Genomic DNA, 22845 nt, shown 5'->3' on the forward strand with positions numbered 1-22845 from the left:
ATCCATCAGTGAGAAATTTCTATTCTTCATGATCCAATGTGGTGGAGAGAAATCCTGTGTGTTTGGTCTTTCAACCAATAGTGGTTCACAGCCTATTCTACACTCAACACTTGGGGAAAATAAGATCAATTTCATTCTCCAAACTAATCATGACCCTGAAGATTTCTAGGACTTAGGTTCTGGGTTCACAAATAAAATCTGGTAGAAAACTGTGTAAATACACACCAAGGCGACAAAAGGTGGGAGAAAAGAACACATTTTGTGCTTATTTAGAGATACATGTAGAAAAAATGTGGAGCAGGTGGTGATAGTTATATTTGCCTGAGGCTTTTTGACCATCATTTGAAAGGCAAACTTTTAGTTTTTTCCCTAAAATCTAACATCTCTATCCAAAGAAAATAAAAGTATTTTCCATTTTCCTTCTTCACCGTATAGGTAGGGAATTGAGACAATTCCAAGACACAAAAGGGAACACAGAAAGTGTTCCGGATAAAGGTGAAGAAATGCCACTGTGGTATGTGAAATGGAGGCTTAGTATAAGGAAAAATGTTTCCTCAAACAATGATGGAGAACAGAATATTTTTCACAATCTCATTATTACACCTATGTAAATGAAAATGACCTCTGTAACAATGACAACAGGTGTGAGCCCGAGGTAGCAAGGAAACCAAAAAGTTGGTTGTAGAAATGAAAGCTCGTGGGGTGAGTCAGAGTCAAATGACTCAACATAGTTGTTTTCCAGGAATTTTTTATTTCTATTTTCTTTTTAAAATGTAGATTTTATTTCTTACCCCACTTCCTCAAAAGAGTATGGCCTCGTTTTTTTTTTAAAAGGGGAAGACATTGCTAATTCTCTTGGGCCCTCTTCCCCACCAGAACAAGTGAACACACATATAAAGTCTGAGGCCCAATGGAACCATGCTACTATCTACCTCTTGACAGAGAAATGATGTCTCAAGGAAAAGAAGTATAATTTGGGATACAGCCAACGTAGGACTTTGTTTTGTTCAACAAGGCATGAGTTATTGACACAAGTATTTTTTTTATCATGGGTGGGGTGGGAAGAGAAAATTTTGTTAATTTAAACAAACAAAAAGACTGCCAACCAGTCTGTTTGTTGGTTTGATTTTACCTAATTATAGATTGGTTCTAAGATCCAGACAGACTTTTCCCCTTGGATCCAAAACTCTACCTTATTAAAGAAACAGTATAACAGTGGTTAACTTACAACCTTGGCTAGACTACTGAACCAACCTCTTGAGGGAAGAAAATAAAAAGAGAAGTAAATGGTACTCTTATCTCATCCAAGATTAATACTTTCACCCAACTTGAGCAGAAGCAAGAAGCTTTACTTCCAATATTAGGAAGAAGGAACAAAATTAGAACAGCCAACAAGGTTTATGTGAATGTATTACAATGACAAGGACAGCCCTTTGTAGAGACAGTGAAAACATAAACTTGAGCTAATGCTATAGAAAGCCTGCCCGATAGCCCTACATTATATCTAGTTGAGCGGTGTACTAAGAACACTAAACTGTTTCCTTAGGTCAACCTCTCAAATTGCTTCCAGAGGCAACATTTCTTGGCAAAGCTTTCTTTCAATCCAAAAAAGTTTACATAAAGTGCAAATAAGATTTGTTTCCTCCCCTATGTTTCCATGTTCATCATCTTTACAACTGGTGGAGCCAAAAAGTCATCTGCTAAACTTGTTGAACGGGTCATTGCTCAACAATATTTCTGGAGTAGGTAAGTCTTTAAGTTCTTCCAAAGTCACAGAGAATGTCTGGAGATGGATATAGTCCTGGCAGAAGAATGCTGAGTACCACAGGCAAGATAAGAGACACGAACGGTGCGTTTCTAGCATATGGGAAAGAATATCCTTCCCGAGTCAATGAAGAGGTCATCTTTGGATCTGATTGCTTGCAGAGAATTCAGGAATTATGTTTCTGAGAAGAACAGTGCCAACTGATCTCCAGGTCAGTCCTCATTTCGGGAGGTTTCCGTTTTCCCTGTGTTGGCGACAGAAACAAGAATTGGAAGTTAAGAAATTGCATTCTAACACTGTTATCTGAGAGGGAGGGGAAGAGAGGTATACAGATCAACCTATTTTTCTTTGCAAAAATTTGGAAGACTTACCAATTAGATTCCTGAATTTCTTTTTGGCTTCTGCTCTTTCCTCTGCATCAAAGTACCAAACAGTCATAGCATATCTGTAAAAGATAAGGGAAATGAGATTTAGATGAAATTTGGGGAGAAAAGTAACAATATTCACATGTTTTGAAAATGAAACACTAATAAAAATATTTTTAAAAGAAAACCAAATACTTAAAATGTTTCCCTCCAGCAGAAAATATAATTTTACTTTAAAAAGATTCACTTTATGTTTACCTATATTTACTATCAGATTTAAAATTCTCAACCATTAGCACTGACAAAAAGCAAATCTGCTCTTATTTCCTCTTAATCTATAAAAGAATAACCTATTATAACCATAAGTGTTTTGAATTTCTGAGAGTACAGTTAAAGAACTACTATACTATCATTTCTACATCGTTTTCTCAAAAGGCTGACAACTAATTTTTATTGGTTTATTAGCCCTGAAACAAATTAATAGTGGTCTGAAGTATCACTAGCTATTTGTAGAAAACACATTCGATAACTAGAAGCCAGGTGATCTGGATTTCTACCCTGGGTTTGCCAGAACCTACTGTGTAAAACTATGAGCATATTAACCTATCGCTGATAAGAAACAGAGTCTGATTTTTCCTATTCTCCATTCCAAGCTAAAGACCACATGATATACAGAAAGCATTTAGTGTTCTTGGGCCTCCATTTCTTTATATGTAAAAAGTGGGGAATGGACTAGACCAGTGATGGGCAAACTTTTTAAAGAGGGGGCTAAAGGAAAGGAAATGCTCATCTGTCAGTCTGTTTCTAAGGCAACTCTTTCGAAGCTTCATTGTATTGTATCCTACTCATTGTATTCGTCAGACTAGGAATAATGTCACACAACCGGATAGAACATTTCAGGGGGCCACATCTGGCCCTCTGGCTGTAGTTTGCCCATCACTGGACTAGACCAGATGCGAATGGAGCTAATATAGCATGCCTTTTGCTTGGTACAAGTCAGGATTTGTGGGTTTGTTTTATTTAAGGGTGCTATGGTACCACCCAAAACAAAATAAATTTTTAAGAAATTTTACATGATATTCCCTTTGGATTTGCTTCTACCCCCCAAAAAAAGAGGTGTCTGTGGGAGAATTAGAGGGAAACTATAATTCCTGCTAACTTTAAGTAGTAGAATTAATGAGTATTTCAAATCCAAAGTTCTGGTTTTCTCTTGCCTATATATCCAAAATTTTCCCTTTAAACATACTCAATATGAAAAAATTACTATAGTGTGATAAGCTACTCAAGGTCATAAAGGAAGCCAAATAAAGGTCTTAGTTTCTTCATCTGTAAAATGAGAGGAGGGAGGGAGGGAAGATTGAACTAGTTCAGGTACCCAAGGAGCTTTCTTGCCCTTAAAAATAAAAACAAAGGGTTATGATTCTGTTTGGAAATGATGCTTTGGTTATTCCAGAAGAAAATCTGCCCTTGGGAGTATTTGTCATTCTTAACATTTTACCTCGTAGCATAGGAAGGTTGTACTTCATGTGGATTCCTCCGATCTGACCAGAAGAAAAGTAGCCTGTCGAAAATAGGTTCCACATCTGCTATGAAGGACTTTCCTTCTGGGAATATTCGAAGGATCCCACCGTGTAGCTGAAAAACACAATAAAGGTTATTTCCTGAGCACAGATATAATTCACCAGCTGGGATGAACATATCAACCTACTACTGATGAGGAACAGGGAGTCGGATTCCCCTATTCTGTTCCAAGTTGGAGCTCGAGCACACGTGTGCGTGCATATACACACATTCTCCATTGGAAGGAAGGCTACGCCATTTGTCTATTTATGACCTTAGCTAAATCTTTTCATTTTCCTGTACTAGACACTGAATGACAATGTTACAAAGGAGTAAACAGAAGTAAAATATTTTGAGGTTCTTAAACTTCAAAATGTAGTGCTATTTGAAGATCTTATTTGGGGCATTTAAAAGTATCATGTTTGATAGGAAGAAGGAAAAGGTCTGTAGTTTCATTAGTAATGGACAACTACTGGTGAGGAAACTCCTCCTACCACTGTAGGTTGGCACCTTCTCTGCAATTTAATGGACTTAAAAAAAAAAGTCTTTATGAGTCACCTAGAATACTGAGAAGTTGAGATGTTTGGGGAAACAAAGTCAGTAAGTATAAGAGGCAAGATTTGAACTTGGGTCTTATTGGTTTCATGACCCATTCTCTCTCCAAAATGCCATGGTGCCTCTGCCAATTAAATTTTTAAAAAATTATTACTCTTTCAAAATCTGATGTGTTCAAGGACATGCTTTAGCCTCAGCATGTTGGGGGAAAGAAAGTCAAGATGGAAGAAATGAACTTTCCCCTAGTGTTTTCATCCACTCATGGTTTTCTTACTGGTTTAATAGCTTCTCTGGCCCCCAAACAAAAACCTTAGAACTTCTCTAAGGCAGCCTGTGTCTGACCTCAACTGACAGGAAGTAGGGATGCTGAAAGTTCAGAAGCCAAATAAGCTGGAATAATTCCCTCACTTCCCAAACTACTAAATCATCCTTGAATTTTCAAAAATGCCTCAATCCAGATATACTGGTTTTTAAATCTGTCTAAGTATACACACACGTTACACACATTGTCAAATATATAAAATAAGCCAAGACTCCCCTGGAGTTCATACTCTTTGATAAGCCATGGCAAGTGGCCACTGATGAGATATTTCATTCTGTGTGAGAGAGGCTGTGTGGGAAATTCTCTCTTGGGGATGCTTTTATATCCTAGAGCATCAGTTTTGCGAAACCCTCTCAATATTGCTGCTGGGAGGAAAAGTGTATTTTGTTGCTACTAATTAGGTTTCAGCAGTCTAAGTCACGTCAGCTCTGCCTGGGCTCAACGTTTGATTCTTCTGCTCTGAGAGACAAGTACTCTGGGGTGAGGTTTTGGCTGGGGGGGGGGGTTGGAGGAGGGGGAGGTGATACTGCTTTAGAACCATTATTTTCATTTTATCTCCTTTAGTCCTGAATTTCAAGGGGGGGGGAGGGAGAAGAGATAATATCCCCCCAAATATTATGGAAGAAATGAATATTTTAGTATTTTTGAAGTTTTCTCTACTTTTGAATTATACAACTTCTCCCCTCAAACTTCTTAGCATAATCTCTTCCCCGTGCCTAGATCTCAATGCACATTTATACATACTCCAAGTCCCTGACATACCTTGGAATCCCAGTTCTTGTTCAGATAGTAGATGCAGGTGATGCAGCGCCCATCTCCATTAGGGTTGTCTACATGTCGAACATAGCCAGTGCCATTCCCAGGATAGCAAGCCACCATTGCCTAATAGGTAGATGAAAGAGATAAAGCATTTATGTAGGGCTTGCTATGTGCCAGTTGCTGATTTAATCACTAACAATATAATAAAAGTGAGCAAGACAGTCCCTTCCCTCAAGGAGTTTATATTCAAATGAGAAAAGACAACATATAAAAGGGGTGTGGATTACACACTGAAGTACAGAGAAACTCAGAATTAAACAGTTACTGACACAACCTAATGTCCTCCAAACAGAATTCTATTACTATATGGTTTCCTCAAAGTCTCCATGAACTTGTAAGTTTTACTGAATTTGGACTTGTGGAATATCCTTATGCTCTTTTGTTTAAACCTTTGGTTTTTGTCTTTGGCAAGTAACTGCAGCTATTCTAAGTTAATTCTCTTTTGATACAGAATTTTCAGCCTGAAAACTCAACTCATTCGTATAGCTCAATGCTATTTCCTAAACTTATAACCAATGATAGTCTCTTTTCAGCTGGCAATCTTGGAAGGAAGTCAAAGACTGAGATGCCCAAGTGAGCAATGAATACTGTCCTAGACATGCAACGGTCAAGATCTATGGCATTCTAAGAAGTTCAAAAGGTAAGAATGTCATGTTTGAGACTCAGGCACAGGCAGGACATAAAAAGGAGAAAGCAACATCCTGAAGTCTTAGGAACCCAGTGTGCATCACTAAGAATGTTTCTGGAAGTCATTCAAGTGTTTTTCGTGACATTTCCTACTCTGAAGCTAACTTCTAAAGTAGTTCCACAGTACCAGAAAGGTCTAAGAATAGTTTGATATAGTAGAAAAAGGATGGGATTTAAAAAGTCACATATCCATCATTTAATAACTACTCCATTGGACAATGGTTGAGACTCCGTTTCATCATCTGTAAAATGGAAAGTAATAGTTGTGCTATTAACTGGTTCACAGGTTGAATATCAACTAAGATAAATGTACATAAAGCATTTGTGAATGGGGGTAGAGAGGACATAGAAGAGAAAGAAAAATAAATCCTTGTTAGTTTTTTTTAATTTAAATATAATTTTAAAAAATACTATAAAAGTCTTTCGGAAAACTCTAAAAGTCCTAGGAATGCAGGCTTAGATCTAGAAAGGAACCTGAGGGGCAATCTCATCTGATCTCTTCATTTTACAGATGAAGAAAAAGGAGGCCCTATGACCACCTGACATAAACCTTTTAGCTTTAATCTCTCCTTAATAAAGCAGTTACAAGATAAACAGAATCAAAGTTAAATCAACAAATTTATAATCCACCATTATTTTAAATGTAATTTTTAAAGTGCTATTTTTAAATGTCTTGGAATTCTAGAGATAGTACATGCCACTAATTGATGAGGAGGGGAAAAATCAAGTTATCAACAGTCATTTTCCCCCTATCATTGTAAAAACCAGATTTACTCTGAGCAGGATTGTACGTAAAGTTGAGCCTCTCTTATACACAGCAAAACATTTCTTTTTCTTTTTCAGTATATTATAAATTCAACTTGTAACTTTCTCTTTTTATAAAAGCATTCCTCCCTTTTTATTTTTTTAATACTTCAGTAAAATTTTATTTTTTCCCAATTACGTGTAAAACAATTTTTGGCATTTGTTTTTAACATTTTGGGCTCCTCCTCCTCCCGGGAATGGCAATCATTTTGGTTATATTTGTTCTATAATACAAAGCTAAATTCGCCATTTTATGGGAAAAGATACATTTTTTTAAATGAAGAAAATAAAATAAAAAGTAGTCTGCTTTAATTGAATTCGGACTCCATTAATTCTTTCTCTGGAGGTGGATATTGTTTTGATGAGAATAGTTGTTATTCACAGTAGATCACAATACAATATTACTATTACTATGTACAGTGTTCTGGTTCTGCTCACTTCACTCTGCATCAGTTTATGTAAGTCTTTCCAGTCAACTTATAACTTTCAAAGCGTCATTCTTTGTTGGTTGGTTCTAGCCTTTGGTACATTAAAAAATATATTTTCCCCATTTTGACATAGATAACCTTGCTGCTTTCCCCATTTTTTGGCACAAGCCCTAGAAATTTAGGTTGCTCTAAATAGCAGTGTGTGGTAGGAATAAAATGGGTGAGGCACTATCCTTCCTTCTTTCCTTTCTTTTATTTTTGCAAACCTATCACTACTGCTCCTCACTCCCAATGAGGGGGAAAAAAAAAAAAAGGAAAACCCACATAACAAATAGGCATAATCAAGCAAAACTTTCTCACATTAGCAGTGTCTGAAAATGTTTAACGTACTTTTTTCATTTTTTTAAAAGCATATATCATTAAGAAGTTGTATATCTTGAGTCAGGAAGATAAATTAGCAACACAGGCTAGAGTCCTTTCCTTCTTAATTCAGTTCATATCCAGCTAGAACAGTAATTCCTCCAGCCATTTTAAAACCTTGAGTATACACGTATAGCAGGATCTTCTGGTCACATTTCCTGACAAATGGCATCTTGCCATCTTTGGGAAGACAGCCAAGATTATGCTCAATGCACAGAAGGGATACCAACACAATCTGTCCAATCATTTTTACTTAAAGAGAACTTAGAAAGCATGAGCTAGTCATTTAGAATGCTCCCAGCTTCCTGCTACACTGATTCTACTAGAATAAAAAGTATACAAAAATAATTTTGGCTTGGATGGAAATTAAAATACAAAAAATGGAATGCATTATTTCACAACATCATCTCATTTTAGAAAGAGTGAGTTGTTTTTAGAGTTTTTTTTTTTTTTAGTTGGGTCTAACTCTTTGTGAAGGAAAGCTACTTGAATGGTCTGCCATTTCCTTCTCCAGCTCAATTGACAGATGAGGAATGAAACAAACAGGGGTTAGTTACTTGCCCAGGTTCTCAGTTTAGTTAGTATCTGAGGTTAGATGTGAATTCATAAATATAAGTCTTCTTGATTCCAAGCCCAGTGCTCAATCCACTGTACCACCTAGCTGTCCCAGAAAAAATAAAAGGATAAAATAATAGCTTACTTTTACACCGTTCTTATAACCTGCCAGGCACTGTGCTGTTGAGTGCTTTACAATTATTATCATTTGATCCTCACAACAATCCAGGGAGATAGGTGTTGATTATTATTCCCATTTTACAGATGAGAAAATGGAGGAAAACAGAGATGAAGTGACTTGCGCAGATTCACACAGCTAGTATGTGTCTGAAGTTAGATTTAAACTCAGGTCTTCTTGATTCCAGGTCAGGTGCTCTTAACCACTATACCTTTAGGCCTTTAATATCCTTTTAATTTGTTCAGTCTGAGAAATATTTAGTTCCTATGTTATATTTTGAATAAAGAATGAACTTAAAAATATTTAAAATTCAAATTATAAAATAAAATATTAAGTATTAAACTAATTCAAATGAATTTAAAATATTTACATAGAAAAGGTATGATTCTAAATAGAATTTTTCCCCTCCATCCTCTGCCAAAGTGTGTACCAAACTATGTTCAAAGCATTTAATAGTCTGGGGAAAAGGAGGGATGAATAGGAGGGATATAACCTGTGCAAGAAAGAAATATAAGATATTTGGAAGTGAAACGAAGCAGTAACAACTAGAAAGGATCAGAAAAGGCTTTAAGTCAGGTCATACCTGCTCCCACAATTCCTTTTCCTTCCCAAAATCCTTTCCCAGGGCTTATTTCAAAATTCCCTTCCTTTAACCAATCCTAGAAATCTGTCCCTAACTCATATTCCTACAGAAGCTAGAAACCAAACAAAAAAAGATCCTGAGATCACCTGAGCCAGGATGGGACCTTAGAGGCCCTCTGATCCCACCTCCTCTACAGATGCAGGAGAGGTGAGTGATTTACACAAGGGTTTTCATTTGTTTGTATTCGTTTTCATTTATTTTGTATCTAGTTATTTACTAATAATAGGTAACATCAATAGTGAGAATATTTTCTAACATTCATTTTAAAAAACATTTGAATATCAAATTCTCTCTCTCTAGTCCCTCTCCCTTCCCTGAGATGGTAAATCAATCTGATATTGCACAAGGTTTCAAAGTAACACAGTCAGAATTTGACTCCAAATCCAGAGCCCTTTGCATTATAGGTGAGGGTGAGCTTTGAAAAGCAAAAACATGGGAGAGAGGAAGGGGCAGCTAAGTGGCTCAGTGGATAGACAGCCAGGTCTAGAGATAGGAGGACCTCAAGACTCTTCCTAGCTGTATGTCCCTGGGCAAGTCATTTAACTCCCAATGCCTAGCTTTTACCACTCTTCTAAGACAAGGTAAGGTTTTTTTTTTGTTTTTTTTTTTTTAATACAAAAAAAAAAATCCTTAGTAAAAGAAGCAGATCTATTTAAACTGCCAGATCTTTCAGAAAATCCTTGTGCAGATTTCAAAGTGAGAGCTCTCTCCTTGCCTCAGTGAAATATAAAAGACAGAGTCTCCTACTGAGGCTCCCAGCCTCAGTAAGGCTAGAAGAATAAACTGTTGTCAAAAAGCACTAGTCTATGAATCACAGGAATGACCCACAGCCCTGAGAACTCTGATCTCTCATTCACTCTCTAAGATAGAAAACACATATGTTTTCAGTCACATACACACAGCTCCCCATCAGAATTCATGTGTTCAAGTCACTTATCATGTCCTTCTGGGGGAGAGATAAAGATCCTGGGCCCTTATTATCAGCTGTGTGACCTCTGGCCTTTAGTGTCCTCACCTGTAAAATGATTAGGATTGGACCAGATGACTCCTAAAGATTGTAGATCAGCTGTAAATCTTAAGATAACCCTATGATCAATGGAGAGGAGATCCTTGCTTTCTCAAAGCTTCTATCAGTATCTTTAAATACAAAATGGCAATGAAACAAGGAGTTCAAATGGGGAGTAGTGGGATTCATGGGAATTTGGTACCTCTTTCAATAGATAAGAACTTAGAACTAATGTAAGAAGGCTTGAGGTTTGTAAAAAGTCATATTCAGTGTTTCTTTCAGCCTTTCTGTTCTCACTTTTTAAAAAATGTCTCAATGACCCTTTTTTGTTGGAGAAAGGGGGCAACCCTATTGACCATGCCTAACAAAGGAAAAATGACTGGTAGGTGGTGCAGTGGATGAATGCTGTGCCTGATGGCAAGAAGACCCATCTTCCTAGCCTCAGACACTTACTGGCTGTGTGACTCTGGGCATATCATTTAACCCTAATTTGCCTCTGTTTCCTTATCCATCAAATGAGCTGAAAAGGGAAAGGCAAACTAATGTAGCATGATAGGTGAGAAAACCCCAAATGGGATTACAAAGAGTCAGAACTGACTAAACAACAATAATAAGGGTAAGAGATAAGTAATACAGAACTGCTACTTGCATCTGGAAGACATCCATTGTTTTAAGAACTTTTGACACAGTGGGTGGCACATTTTAATATTTTAAGAAATCTTAGATTCATTGACAAAGGCACTACATTTTCAACTTCTTCATTCCTTAATTCTTAAGCTGGGAACTGTCATCTTTTTTTTAAATAACTATATTTTGATATGATTAAATAATTGACTTCTCACATAATTCTATGTTTTTTTTTATGCAATAAAAGATATTCTGAGAAAGGATCCATAGACTTCTGCCTAATGAACCATAACACAAAGTTAAAAATCTCTGCTTACTACATTGTTTCAGGAGTTTCTTTGGCTAAATAATGATCACAAATCATAATTACCTATCAGGATTATCTGTAGGTAGGACAAAATAAAAAAGAAAATTTTTTAAATTTTTGATGTTATCATTATGAAAAGAAGCAAATCCTGAATTAAAGATTCAGGAGATATAAACTGGGGCCATCGATTAGCTATGTGAACTCACCCTATGCGTCTTCTCTTTAGGAAAATAATGGGTTTGGTTAGACTAGAGGGTCTGTGTTCATTTCCAGTTCCAACGTTCTGTTTTTCGTATAAGTGACTGAACAATTTCAATATGGCATTTAGTATATTATATTCTATATTACAAGACCTAATCTAGACTAAAAGATAATATCTCTTAGGAATCTTACCACTAAATTGGAAGCTTTTTTTCACATAGTATTTCCTTTTTCAGACTTCAGAAGTTAAGATTTTGGCTAAATTCCCATAGGTCTTATGGGAAGAGAGAGGAAATTCCTGGGTCCAGTGATTGCAAAGGTAAATATTCATCCTTTCCAGCTTGCACCTGATGTCATTTGAATAAAGCTTGAAACAATGAAAGGAAATCATTGTGAGTCTCCTAGAGCCTGTTGAAACTATATCCAGTTTTATCAGTGTTGCCTGGCTCAGTGCCATAGGAGATATAGGTCTGGATTCCCAGCTATTTGCCTAGAATTCCCAACATGTTCTAAAGTAACCCAAGAAGCCCAAACAAGCTGCCGGAATGTTATTTTTATAACTGCTCATGGTGGGTGCCAACTTGCTGCTTCAGGGCCACACTACAAACACAGAAAGGTGAGGTCAACTAAGTGGCTATCTCTGCCTCCCTGGGCTGGGTATGTAGGGGGGTGGGGGGGCAGGGAGCATAGAAAAGAGCAGAGCAGAGAGCTTCAGGACAGTAAGAACTTTGCCAAAGTGCCCAGATTACCCTGAGACAAACCTACAAAGCAATACTTGCAAGGATGCTAGTGACTTTTAAAAATTTTCCCCAAATCTCTTTTGAAATTAACTTAAATTAAAAAATGTTCATGTTGATTTGAACCTTATCTATGATTTTATTGGCAGAGGGGACTCTCAATAAGGAAACTTATAGTGTTAGTGAGTTTCCTGGGGTACTAGGAAATGAATGACTTATCCAGAGTTGAGTTAACCTGTCCCTTCACCATTTCCCTATGATACTTTTGATATATATATTTTGTCAAATGATAGATACCTTCTCTACTGTAGGGAGGGAAGGGAAGAAAGGAGATGCCTGGGAATTTTAATGTAAACAACAAACAAATAAATTAACCCAAAAAAAAAATGGTTAAGACCATGTAGTATAGCCATAGAAAGTTAGGCTGAGAGTAAAGAAAACCTGGGTTCAAGTCTCATTTCTGACATATAGATGGATAGATAAGGCATTTATTAAGCACCTACTGTATACCAGGCACTGTGCTAAACATTAAGGATACAAATAAAATCAAACATGAGAATCCTTGCATTAAGGGACTTACCTTCCTATAGGGGGAAAACACATAAAGGAGACCTGAGGGAATAAAGGGAGGGGTACCATATGGTGTAGAGATGACCAGGAAGAGACCAGGATGCCTGGTTCTGGGCAATATAAGGCAAAAGCTTACCAATCAGCCAACTTTCCATTGGATGGTATTCAGAGTTCCAATAGGAAGAAGATGAGCTGATGGCCAGAGTTTTAGAAATATTGGGGAGGTCTGATTTGGAAGAAGATAGAGATGAGAGCTCACCTATCACAGCCTGGTACTCAAGATGAAAGCCCAAAGTTCTGGTTGAGGGGCAGATAGTGAAGAAGCTTTTGCCTTATATTGCCTAGAACCAAGCATCCTGGTCTCTTCCTGGTCATCTCTACACCATATGATACCCCTCCCTTTATTCCCTCAGGTCTCCTTTGTGTGTTTTCCCCCCCATTGGAAGGCAAGCCCCTTAATGCAAGGATTCTCATGCTCGATTTTATTTGTATCCTTAATGTTTAGCACAGTGCCTGGTATACAGCAGGTGCTTAATAAATGTTTTATCTATCCATCTATATGTCAGAAATGAGACTTGAGCTCAGGTTTTCTTTACTCTCAGCCTAACTTTCTATGACCATATTACATGGTCTTAACCATTTTTTGGGGTGGGTTAATTTTATTTGTTTGTTGTTTACATTAAAATTCCCAGGCATCTCCTTTCTTCCCTTCCCTCCCTACACTAGAGAAGGCATCATTTGACAAAAAAAAAAAAAAAAATTATATACATACACACACACACACACACACACACATATCTTTTGTGTTTCTATTTATCAATTCTTTCTCTGGTTTGCAACCCCAAGTTATTCTTCAAACATTAATTCTATAGCTATCGATAATGTTCTCATTTCACTTTTTCAATTTCTTGTTGGTTTTTCTAATTTTTTAAAAAAATTAACCTGCTTATCATTTCTTATAGCACGGTAGTATTCTATCACAATCATATGCCACAACTTAGCCACTTCCCAATTGATGGGCATCCCCTGGATTGATTTCCAGTGTTTTGCCACATATGGCCTTTCTAATAAATAACATAATTAGTAGGTGGTCACCTACAATCAAGAGTACAAGGTGTTGGGACTATTTCCTTGTGATGCAATGTGTTCCCAGCCTATAAGTACTTAGGGCCTTTGATCTAGCCCCTTGGAATAGATCTCCATAGTGAATCCATAGCCAAGAGCTTGCCACTTAGCAGATGACAAAGAACACCAGCAACAGACTCCAGGTACTCTAAATGGGACAAAATATCACAGGACCATGGGTGTGCGGTTGGAAGGGGCTTCAGGGACCATCTAGTCCAACACCTTCATTTTATAGGTAAGGAAACAGAATTAGTCCAAGAAGATTATAGTCAAAGCTGCAATCATAGCTCTGCCTCAGGTCCCCATCCAGAAAATCAAACACCAAAAAAGATGTAATTCCCAAGGTGACATTACAGAATGGAGATTACATTTTTTGTATGGCTGGAGGAGATGGAGGCCACCCTCTGCATACCCAACCCAGAAACCAAATTCCTTTAATCAAAGAACAAAAGATACTTGAAAGGAAGAAATTTGAGGCACCAAATGCAAACATTATCAATTCTGTTAAGTTCTCCACCAAAGGAACACTCCACTCCTATCCACTTCTTAATGTACTGGCTCTCAAATCTTTAGTAATCAAATCTCAAAGCTTTAAAATGAAAGTGTGCTAAATTATCTCCTGAAGTCAACTCCTCCCAGCCCCAAGTTCACCCAACACTTAGCTTATTTACCCATAGGAACCTTTGGGTTTGTTTTTTTTTTTTTTAACCCTTATCTTCTGCCTTATTGATTCCAAGGCAGAAGATCAGTAAGGGCTAGGCATTTGGGGTTAAGTGATTTGTCCAGGATCACATAGCTAGGAAGTGTCTGAGGCCATATTTGAACAGACTCGGTAGGCCTGGTGCTCTGTACACTGGGCCACCTAGCTGCCCCACCCAGAATCTCTTAGAACCAGTCAGCCAATATTTCCTCTACTTCCTGGTTTTGACCTTTAACTAGAGGACACCAGATCCCTGGCTACTGTTTACTAATGGCTACATCTTCACTCAATTCTTCAATAGATAAACATTTATTAAGTGCCTACTTTGTGTCTGGAACAGTGCTTAGCACTAAAGACACCAAAAGGCGGTCCCTGCCCTCAAGGAACATACAATTGAATGGGAGAGAGAGTATGCAAATAAATATAGACAAAGCAAGGTAGATACAGGATAAATAGAAAGTAATTAAAAGAGGAAAGGCAAATGAATTAATCAGTATAGAGGAAGGCTTTTAGTAAAAGGTGGGATTTTAGTTGGGACTTAAAGGAAGCTGGGAGGTCAGTGGTGGTCTGTCATCAGAGCAGAGGAGGAAGAGTATTCCAGGCATGTGGAATAGCCAGAGAGAATGGCTGGAATGGAGATTTGGAACTCAAGTGAAATAGCCAGGAGTTCTCCTATCCCCAGCTCTAAGGGCCATACAAAACAGATGCAAGATAACCTTAGGGAGTAAAAACATTAGCAGCTGGGGAGTATGAGGAAAGGAATCAGAAAAAGGTGGAATGACAAGGAAACCAGGACTGTCCAAGGTGAAGTGAGGACCGAGAGCATTTCAGGCATGGAAGACACAGACAGTGCAAAGCCAAAGAGATGGAAATGGAAACAAAACTTTTGCATTTGAAATTTACTGAATCCAAGGTATTGAGAACATAAAGACTAACTCTGGAATAAAAAGGAGATATGGGGAATGACAATTATTGAGGAAAAGAAAATAAACCTCTTTTCATTGCCACACTTAAAATGTTTGCTATGCTTCTTCTTGCAGATAGTTTGGTTTTTTAACTAGTCCAGGTACTGAGGCGCTTTTAAAAGAAATTTTTAAATACCTAAATTGCCATGTGTAATGTGAGACAACTTAAAAGAGGCAAGGTCTTTTAATGGCAAATAAAACCAAAATATTAATGTCGGTTATTTTCTACTTGACTGATGTCAAGAGGAGAGGAAAAGGCTGCAAAATAACCTCTGAAAATCTTTTGCAAGGGCAAGCACCTTTGATCCAGAGGGAAAATGAAAGGAAATAAGATTTGTGTGTAAGCTTCTTCTTGCTCTTTTCCCCTTCCCTCTAGGATCCTATTGAAAAGGGTGGTACTTTATCTTCAAGAATCTCTTACTTTCTGAATCCAAAGTTTTCCCTTAAGTGCCTTACCAAGAGATTCTAGCAATGGTAAACATATTTTATTGGGAGGAGTGTGGATGGTATTGTTTCTCAGGTTTCAAAGGCAACTGGCACAAAAATTGTCTGGCATCCAATAATTCCTTCCCATACTTAATCAATGTGAAATGAAAAGTCAAAATGTTAACACTGTAATGTTGTGGGGTTACAACCAGGTGTTGTGGGGTACAATGGTGAATCCCTGGGTTTGGGAAGGATACCTTTTACAAAAATGCAAGACTCCAAAACTTAGTTGAAAAGTAAAAAGAGATTTATTAGTAAGATAGAATTATTGGCCAGCAAGATAGCATGAGTGGAACAACCCTGGGGGTTGCTCCCAGAATGCTTTAGTTCAGGGGTTTTTATACTCTTTGCAACAGTGAGTACCTGACGCTGTGTCACGGTGTGGATATGACTCTAGAGTGGTAAGCACTTAGGCATTTGGTAGGGTGTTCAGGTCATCTGACTGGGGTCTGCCTGGAGACCCTCATAGTTTAGGTAACAGATGGATGCCTGAGATATAGTCCCATGGTATCAAGGTGTAGCCTGGAGGTAAATCTCGTCCATCTCAACCTAAAGGACAATCCAAAGATAGTAATCTCAGGGTCTTATAATAGCTATCAGATGTTCTTGGGTTAGGAGTCACAAGGACAGAAAGGAGCAAGGAAATTTCTCTGTTTACAGTTTGCCTGAGTTAAGGGGTACAGTGTCCATGCCATCTCCCTACTATGCCCATGCCAGTAATTAATGAGGATTACTCATATTTCTTTAGGGCAATCATTTTACTACTCACTTTTTTGTTTTTTTTGTTTTGTTTTTTTTAAACCCTTACCTTCCGTTTTGAAGTCTATACTGTGTATTGGCTCCAAGGCAGAAGAGAGGTAAGGGTAGGCAATGGGGGTCAAGTGACTTGCCCAGGGTCACACAGCTGGGAAGTTCCTGAGGTCAGATTTGAACCTAGGACCTCCCCTCCCTAGGCCTGACTCTCAATCCAATGAGCTACTCAGCTGCCCCCTACTACTCACTTTTAAAAAGAATTAGGCTTAAATGACTTAAATAAGAGTAAATATCTCTCTCTCCCTCTCTCTCTCTTTCTCTCTCTCTCTTCTTTCTTCTCACTCTTCTCTCCTTCCTTCCCTCTTTCTCTTTCTTTTCTCTTTGTCCGCATCTGATTTCTGTCTTAACTTTCATCCTCTTTTCCCTTCCTCTCCCTCACTCCCCTCTCCCACATACCACCTTTGTTAGTGGTCCCTCCTTACCACTTACTAATTAAAGTTTACACCAGCTTTTTTATGCTCCCCCTATATCCCTACCTCCCCACCAAGAACTAAATTCCTGGAGATCCTAGAGGAACTGTTATGGCCTTTGTATCCTCAGTGCCTAACACTGGGTGTGGTAGGTGGCTTATAAATATTTGCAGAGTTAAACCACGTGGTAGTTCTGTAGCACCATTATTCTGTTATTGCAAGCTAGATGGGAGAAAGTGGAAGAAAACTGAAGAATCTCCGAGTATGCATTTATAAAAACCCACCACTCTGTCAGCAAACTCTGGCTATTTAAATACAGATAAAAGTACCCACAAAGACAAATATGAAAGTCAGGGCAGCTAGGTAGCACAATAGATAGAATGTCAGGCTTAGTGTCAGGAAGACTCATCTTCCAGAGTTCAAATCTGGCCATGGACGCTTACTAGCTGTGTTACTCTGGGAAAGTCACTTAATTCTGTTTTGCCTCAATTTCCTCATCTGTCAAATGAGCTAGAGAAGGAAATGGCAAACTACTCGAGGATCTTTGCCACAAAAACCAATGAGGTCTCAAAGAATCAGATATGACTGAAATAAATAAACAACAATAATAGTTAGCAATCTCATCTTGGTATCACCCCACCTCACCGAGGAACAACCATCTCACCTGTAAGATAAGCAGAACAGGCTCAAAGAACTCTAACATTCGTAACAGTGGTTTTGACAAAAAAAAAGTACTCTGTAAACCTTTAGAGTGCTATTAGATATGTGGTTTTTATTACTACTTTAGTGGTGTTTAGGTACTCCTCAACTAAAAGGGTAAATATTAACTCCATCCAATACTTTTTTCCCCTTCACACTCCTAACCCCAGTTTGATCAGGGCAATCAAAAGGATCATATTTCAGTGTTTCTTAGAGAGTATTTAAGTTCAGAAGAGCTATACACTACTTAAACTTTCATTATTGATCCTACTGAAGAGTGGGATAGCAAATGAAATGGGGGGGTAAAACACCCCAAAACAGAAAATCTTTTTCGATTGGAGATATCAAATACAAAAGCCCCCTGCCTCTTTTTATTTTTTTTTCAGGGAAATTACTCTCTTTTTGGACACTGAAAGAAAAAAAATCACCCTAATATAATCATTCTAGTCCAGTACATGGGCAGATCCATCCCATTTGGTGCAAGTATCTTCCAGTTCATTTTTTATGTTCACTGTAATCCTCCAGTGATACACCCACATCACCCTTCTTCCTCCACTCCTAAATTGAGCACAAAAACCACTTTTAATTTTCTTTCTTCTAAATCTCTAAGGAAAAACTTTCTGGGAGCGATTCCACTGAAAATTTCTGATAAATAGAAACTGAGTCCAAACCCAGCACCAGTTCCATCTTCTTCATTTATCCTAATCCAGACACTCATCATCCCCCAAAGTCCCAAAAGTTCATTCGTTTTTCTTCCAGTGTATGGAGAGGGCAAAATGGGGGAGGGTTATCTCAACTTCCCTCCAGAAACCATGATCTACAATATCCTCTTAAAAAAAAAAAAAACTTTCAGAAAAAAATTACGGTAAAGATAAGTGAGAAAATCAAAATGGAAATCAACAAGAAGCTAAACAAATACTAGATTTGCCTGCCCCTTCTTGGCATTCGAGTTGAATGTGTTGGGAAGAGAGGAATGTTTTGGCTAACCCCCTGTAACCTCCTCCCAATTTATTCTAACACTTGTCTCTCAGAGTTGACATTTTTCAGGACCTTGTCTCAAACCATGAACTTTTTGTCCTCGGTTCTGTAGCATCCCAAGTCACAGGGCTATGGAACTTTGCATGCAATTTTTCCAAGTTTAAGACGAGGCTCTGAGGGATTCCTTTCCTCTCGGCCCCAAAGCTTTTACCCTCCTCCCCGCCTCCTCAACTCTTCCTCATCTCCTACCCCACCCCCATCCCCTTCCCCACCCCCATCCCCTCAAAAGAAACCTTCAGAGACCAGGAACTTAAGAGGCCATTGTCATTACTTTCAGATTCCGGTTAATTACTTTCCTAGGAGGAGTTTCAGCGACAGCCCTCCAATTAGCAACTGTAAACAGCTACAGCAATATCGATTTATCAATAAAAGCTGTTTTGGTTTAGGAAGTCGGCCCCTTCGCCGCGGAGGCCTGGCTCCCTGCCAGCTGGATGATGGCTTAATGACAGGGCTACGTGCGGGGCGTGAGGGTATCGGCAATCAAACACCCAACTTCATTCCAGAGAACACAGCCGAGAGAAAGAAACTGTTGGGGGGTGGGGAGGACTGAGGCGGACTCCACATACTCCTCAGTTCAGTTTTCACCTGCCCCGCTCACAGTCAACAGCCTATTAACGCTGTCATTCACCTCTTCTAGGTTTCCTCATATTCTGGAAAGCCTGTCAACCCCGGGTTTCCCCTGCTTTAAGTCACACTGAAATTAGGGATTTCACCATATCCTTTTGGATTTCACCACATCCTCCCCTAGTTACAGAGAATCAGAAGAACCAAGAAATTACTTAGAATACATTTCTAGACATTTATCCAGCACAAAGGCTCCTTTCTGCTATCCATCTAAGGCGACCTAGAGAGGGTCCCTCAAGTTGCCGTTTTTTTGTTTTGTTTTGTTTTGGTTTTTTTTGGTCTAGACTTAGCGCCTGTGTGGGAACTCCTGCCAATAGAGATCAACAACTTCTCAGAAACTTAAAATTCCCGAGAATTGTGCAGGGGGACTGTGGTCACCAAGCTAGTATGTCACAGATCCAACTTGAACTCTTGTCTTCCTAACTCTGAGAATGGCTGTCTTTATACAAGCCGTCTTTATTCAGGTCAATTTATTTTTATGAAAAATAATTGCACAAAGGAAACAAGCCAATACAAAACTTCTCACTGAGAGAGCACATTTGCCTTAAAAATCATAAACTATTGTATATTACTGCTGTTAATGGCCCCAGTTACCAAATAAGCAGGAAACAAAACCCCCCAAAAGCCACTTTTTAAAAGATAAAAGCTTTTAAAAAGTTAGGATTAGTGCATGTTGAATTTCCCTCTGAAATTAATCCTTTAACTCCTGGAAGAGCACTGTGACAGCAATGTAATTAACAGGACTTGGGAATCACTAATTAATGGATAGATAGCTCCATTAATTGGTGATTCCTGAGTCCTGCTAATTGAATATGGCTTCTTATCAGCTTCATAGCTTCTCAGATTTCAAGATGAAATGGGGTTTGGAAATCATCCAATCCGTGATTTACCTTATTTTACAAATGGGGTAACTGAGGCCAGATTTTAAATATGCTTCTAAAAAAATGTTCACTAATTCATAACTCTCATAAATATTATCTAAATTTGTCATCATAAGATGACTTGAACCATCTATTTTTTTTTTAAATACAAATTCAAAGACTGGGCAATCTTAAGTATTTTTAAATGCTTATGTTTACATCATGTCTTCAGTGTTAAATGCCTGTCATCCCTCTCCCAATTGTCCCTTTTCCTCTCCAGAAATTTCTCTTTTCACCACACACATTAAAAAAGGGCATTTCTTGATGACAAATGCCAAGCCTAGAACAAACAGTCGAGGAACTGCAACTCTAAATTGAATTCTATGAAGGAGTAGTTCTTATTACATCTCTTTTCAACTCCAGTAACCAAGTTTCTCAAACAATATATTCACTCCACCAAAAGAACCTAATATTAAACAGTTCAACTCTAGTTTCATGGCACAAAGCTCTTGACTTAGGGCGTTCATTGATGTTATCTGCCCAAATGATGTAGTAAAATTCTAAAAATATATAGATTGGCATTTTAGACTAAGTACTTTTCCGGTTGGGAAAGTAGTTTTCTCTAAGTAACTGAGAGTTGTGGCAAATCACTCTCAGAACCTTAGTTTTATCATCTTTAAAATGCTAATACTTGTACTACCTACTTCCCAGTGTTGTGGTGAGGAAAACACTTTGCAAATCTTCAAGTGTAAGTTATTATTACCACCAACTTCCTGGCTTCTCCACTGTGCACTTTTCTCAAAATTGACTTTGTAATCTGTCTGTGTTCAGTGACCAGACCTAAAGATAAGCTGACTATACCAACTCGGTTTCAGAGATTTAGAAGTCAACTAGTCCATAACCTCATTTTTTCAATGAGGAAACTGAGGCTAGAGATATTAAAGGGGATTGTCTAAAGTCATACTGGTGGAAAAGTGGAAGAACTGAGACTTTAACTAGGCCCTCTGCCTCCAAACCTTAAGGTTCAGTTGACTTTCCTTCCTAGAACTGAGTACTATATTCAGTTCTTTCATATGCCTTGTCCCTATGGGAAGGAAGTCTATAAAACTTTCAACCCTTCACTGACTCTTCCTGTTGACCTGGGTGAAAAACTGATTCTGACTTCAGTGCAAGGTCAGTAAAATCTTGGCTGAAGGACAAATTACTCTGAAAATTAGAAATAAGGGGTTACTGATGGGTATTTCTAATAAACAGTCCATGTCCAAGAATTCAAAAAGAAAGGCTAGCTTTCTTTCCCTTAGGGCATATTAAGGGTGAGAAATAAGACACGTGGTATGCTGCATGTCTAATTTGACACTAGACATACATTAATACTTAAGTCATTCTAAGGATAAAACCTTACTTTTTCTACAAAAGCATGAAGACAGCTTGGGGGAAAAAAATCTTACTTATAATTTAAGTTTTTCCTGGGCTGATATACCACTTTAAGGAGAAGGCATTTGTGACACATAGAAAGAGTTCAAACTTACCTTTTGGATATGTATCAAAATAAGGTGTTGTTTTGAGAAGGAAGAGGGAATAACATGTACATGTATTACCCAAATTAAAAGACAATTTAAAGTGAGGCATTGATGTCAGAGGATTCTTGGGGGAAACGGCACTGGAGATGGACCTCATAATGAGGGATTTCAATAGATGAAGATGGCAGGAAGGGGGAAGAGGCAGGAAGGAGGCATTCCAAGCATAGGCAATAGCAAGAGAATGAATGGAAGAGAAGACTCCAAAGGAGGGAAAAGGGGAAGGGATATAGTCTAACTTGGGCTGGAAACTCCTATGCAGAAAGGGGAAGATATCAGGTCAAAAGATAGCAAGTTTAGGTAGCTATTTGTTGCAATAGTTGAAGTGAAAACCTAAGTGAAAACGGTGAAAATCAAAAGAAGGGATCTGAGATAGAAAATGAAATATTGCCACATTAGAATAGGTGATCTTGGCAAACTCAGTGGATTCAAGAGAAAGAGAGAAAAGAGAGAGGAAACTTAATCAGATGAAAATGTCAAAGAATCACCAGAAGAAAATGGCAGCACCAAAGCTCTGGGACTGCGAGCTGTGGATTTCTATGGAGCTTCCTCTATTTGTGCATTGTATATTTATGGAAGAGTTCGCACAAGGTATCTAAATGACAGGGTTATAAATGCAGGGCAGAAAGCGTCCTCAGAGGCCATCTACACCAACCCCCTCATTTCAAAGATAAGGAAACTGAGGCTGAAGGGAGGTTATTTGTCCAAGGTCACGGAAGTAGTTGTTTGGTAATTGTCTTGTCCAACTCTTTGTGACCCCATGGACTATAGCTATCTATAGGGTTTTATTGGCAAGGATTCTAGAGTGGTTTGTCTTTTTTCTTCTCTGCTGGATCCATTTGTCAGACAATGAGAGGTTAAATGACTTGTCCAGGGTTATATAGCTGGATTTGAAATCAGGTCATCCTGACCAGAAGCCCAGCTGAGCCACCTCCTAGGCATACAATTAAGTGACTTGCCCAAGGTCTCACAGCTAGAAAGTATTTGAGGCCGGATTTT

The 22845-nt window shown here is 38.2% G+C and overlaps 1 protein-coding gene across 1 annotated transcript in view; it reads right to left on the minus strand.

The window, feature by feature from the left end:
• Positions 1 to 575: 575 nt before the first annotated feature.
• EGLN3 (egl-9 family hypoxia inducible factor 3) overlaps positions 576 to 22845 on the minus strand; it is a 39917-nt gene continuing 17647 nt past the window's right edge. Inside the window, exons 2-5 of the mRNA XM_044662158.1 lie at positions 5330 to 5449; positions 3629 to 3765; positions 2137 to 2210; positions 576 to 2009 (exon numbers count right to left, since the gene is read on the minus strand). Of these exons, the coding sequence (XP_044518093.1) occupies positions 1978 to 2009; positions 2137 to 2210; positions 3629 to 3765; positions 5330 to 5449 (363 nt within the window). The 3' untranslated portion in view covers positions 576 to 1977. The remainder of the gene's footprint in view (positions 2010 to 2136; positions 2211 to 3628; positions 3766 to 5329; positions 5450 to 22845) is intronic.

Source organism: Gracilinanus agilis, chromosome 2, assembly GCF_016433145.1.
Source record: "Gracilinanus agilis isolate LMUSP501 chromosome 2, AgileGrace, whole genome shotgun sequence".
NCBI lineage: Eukaryota > Metazoa > Chordata > Mammalia > Didelphimorphia > Didelphidae > Gracilinanus > Gracilinanus agilis.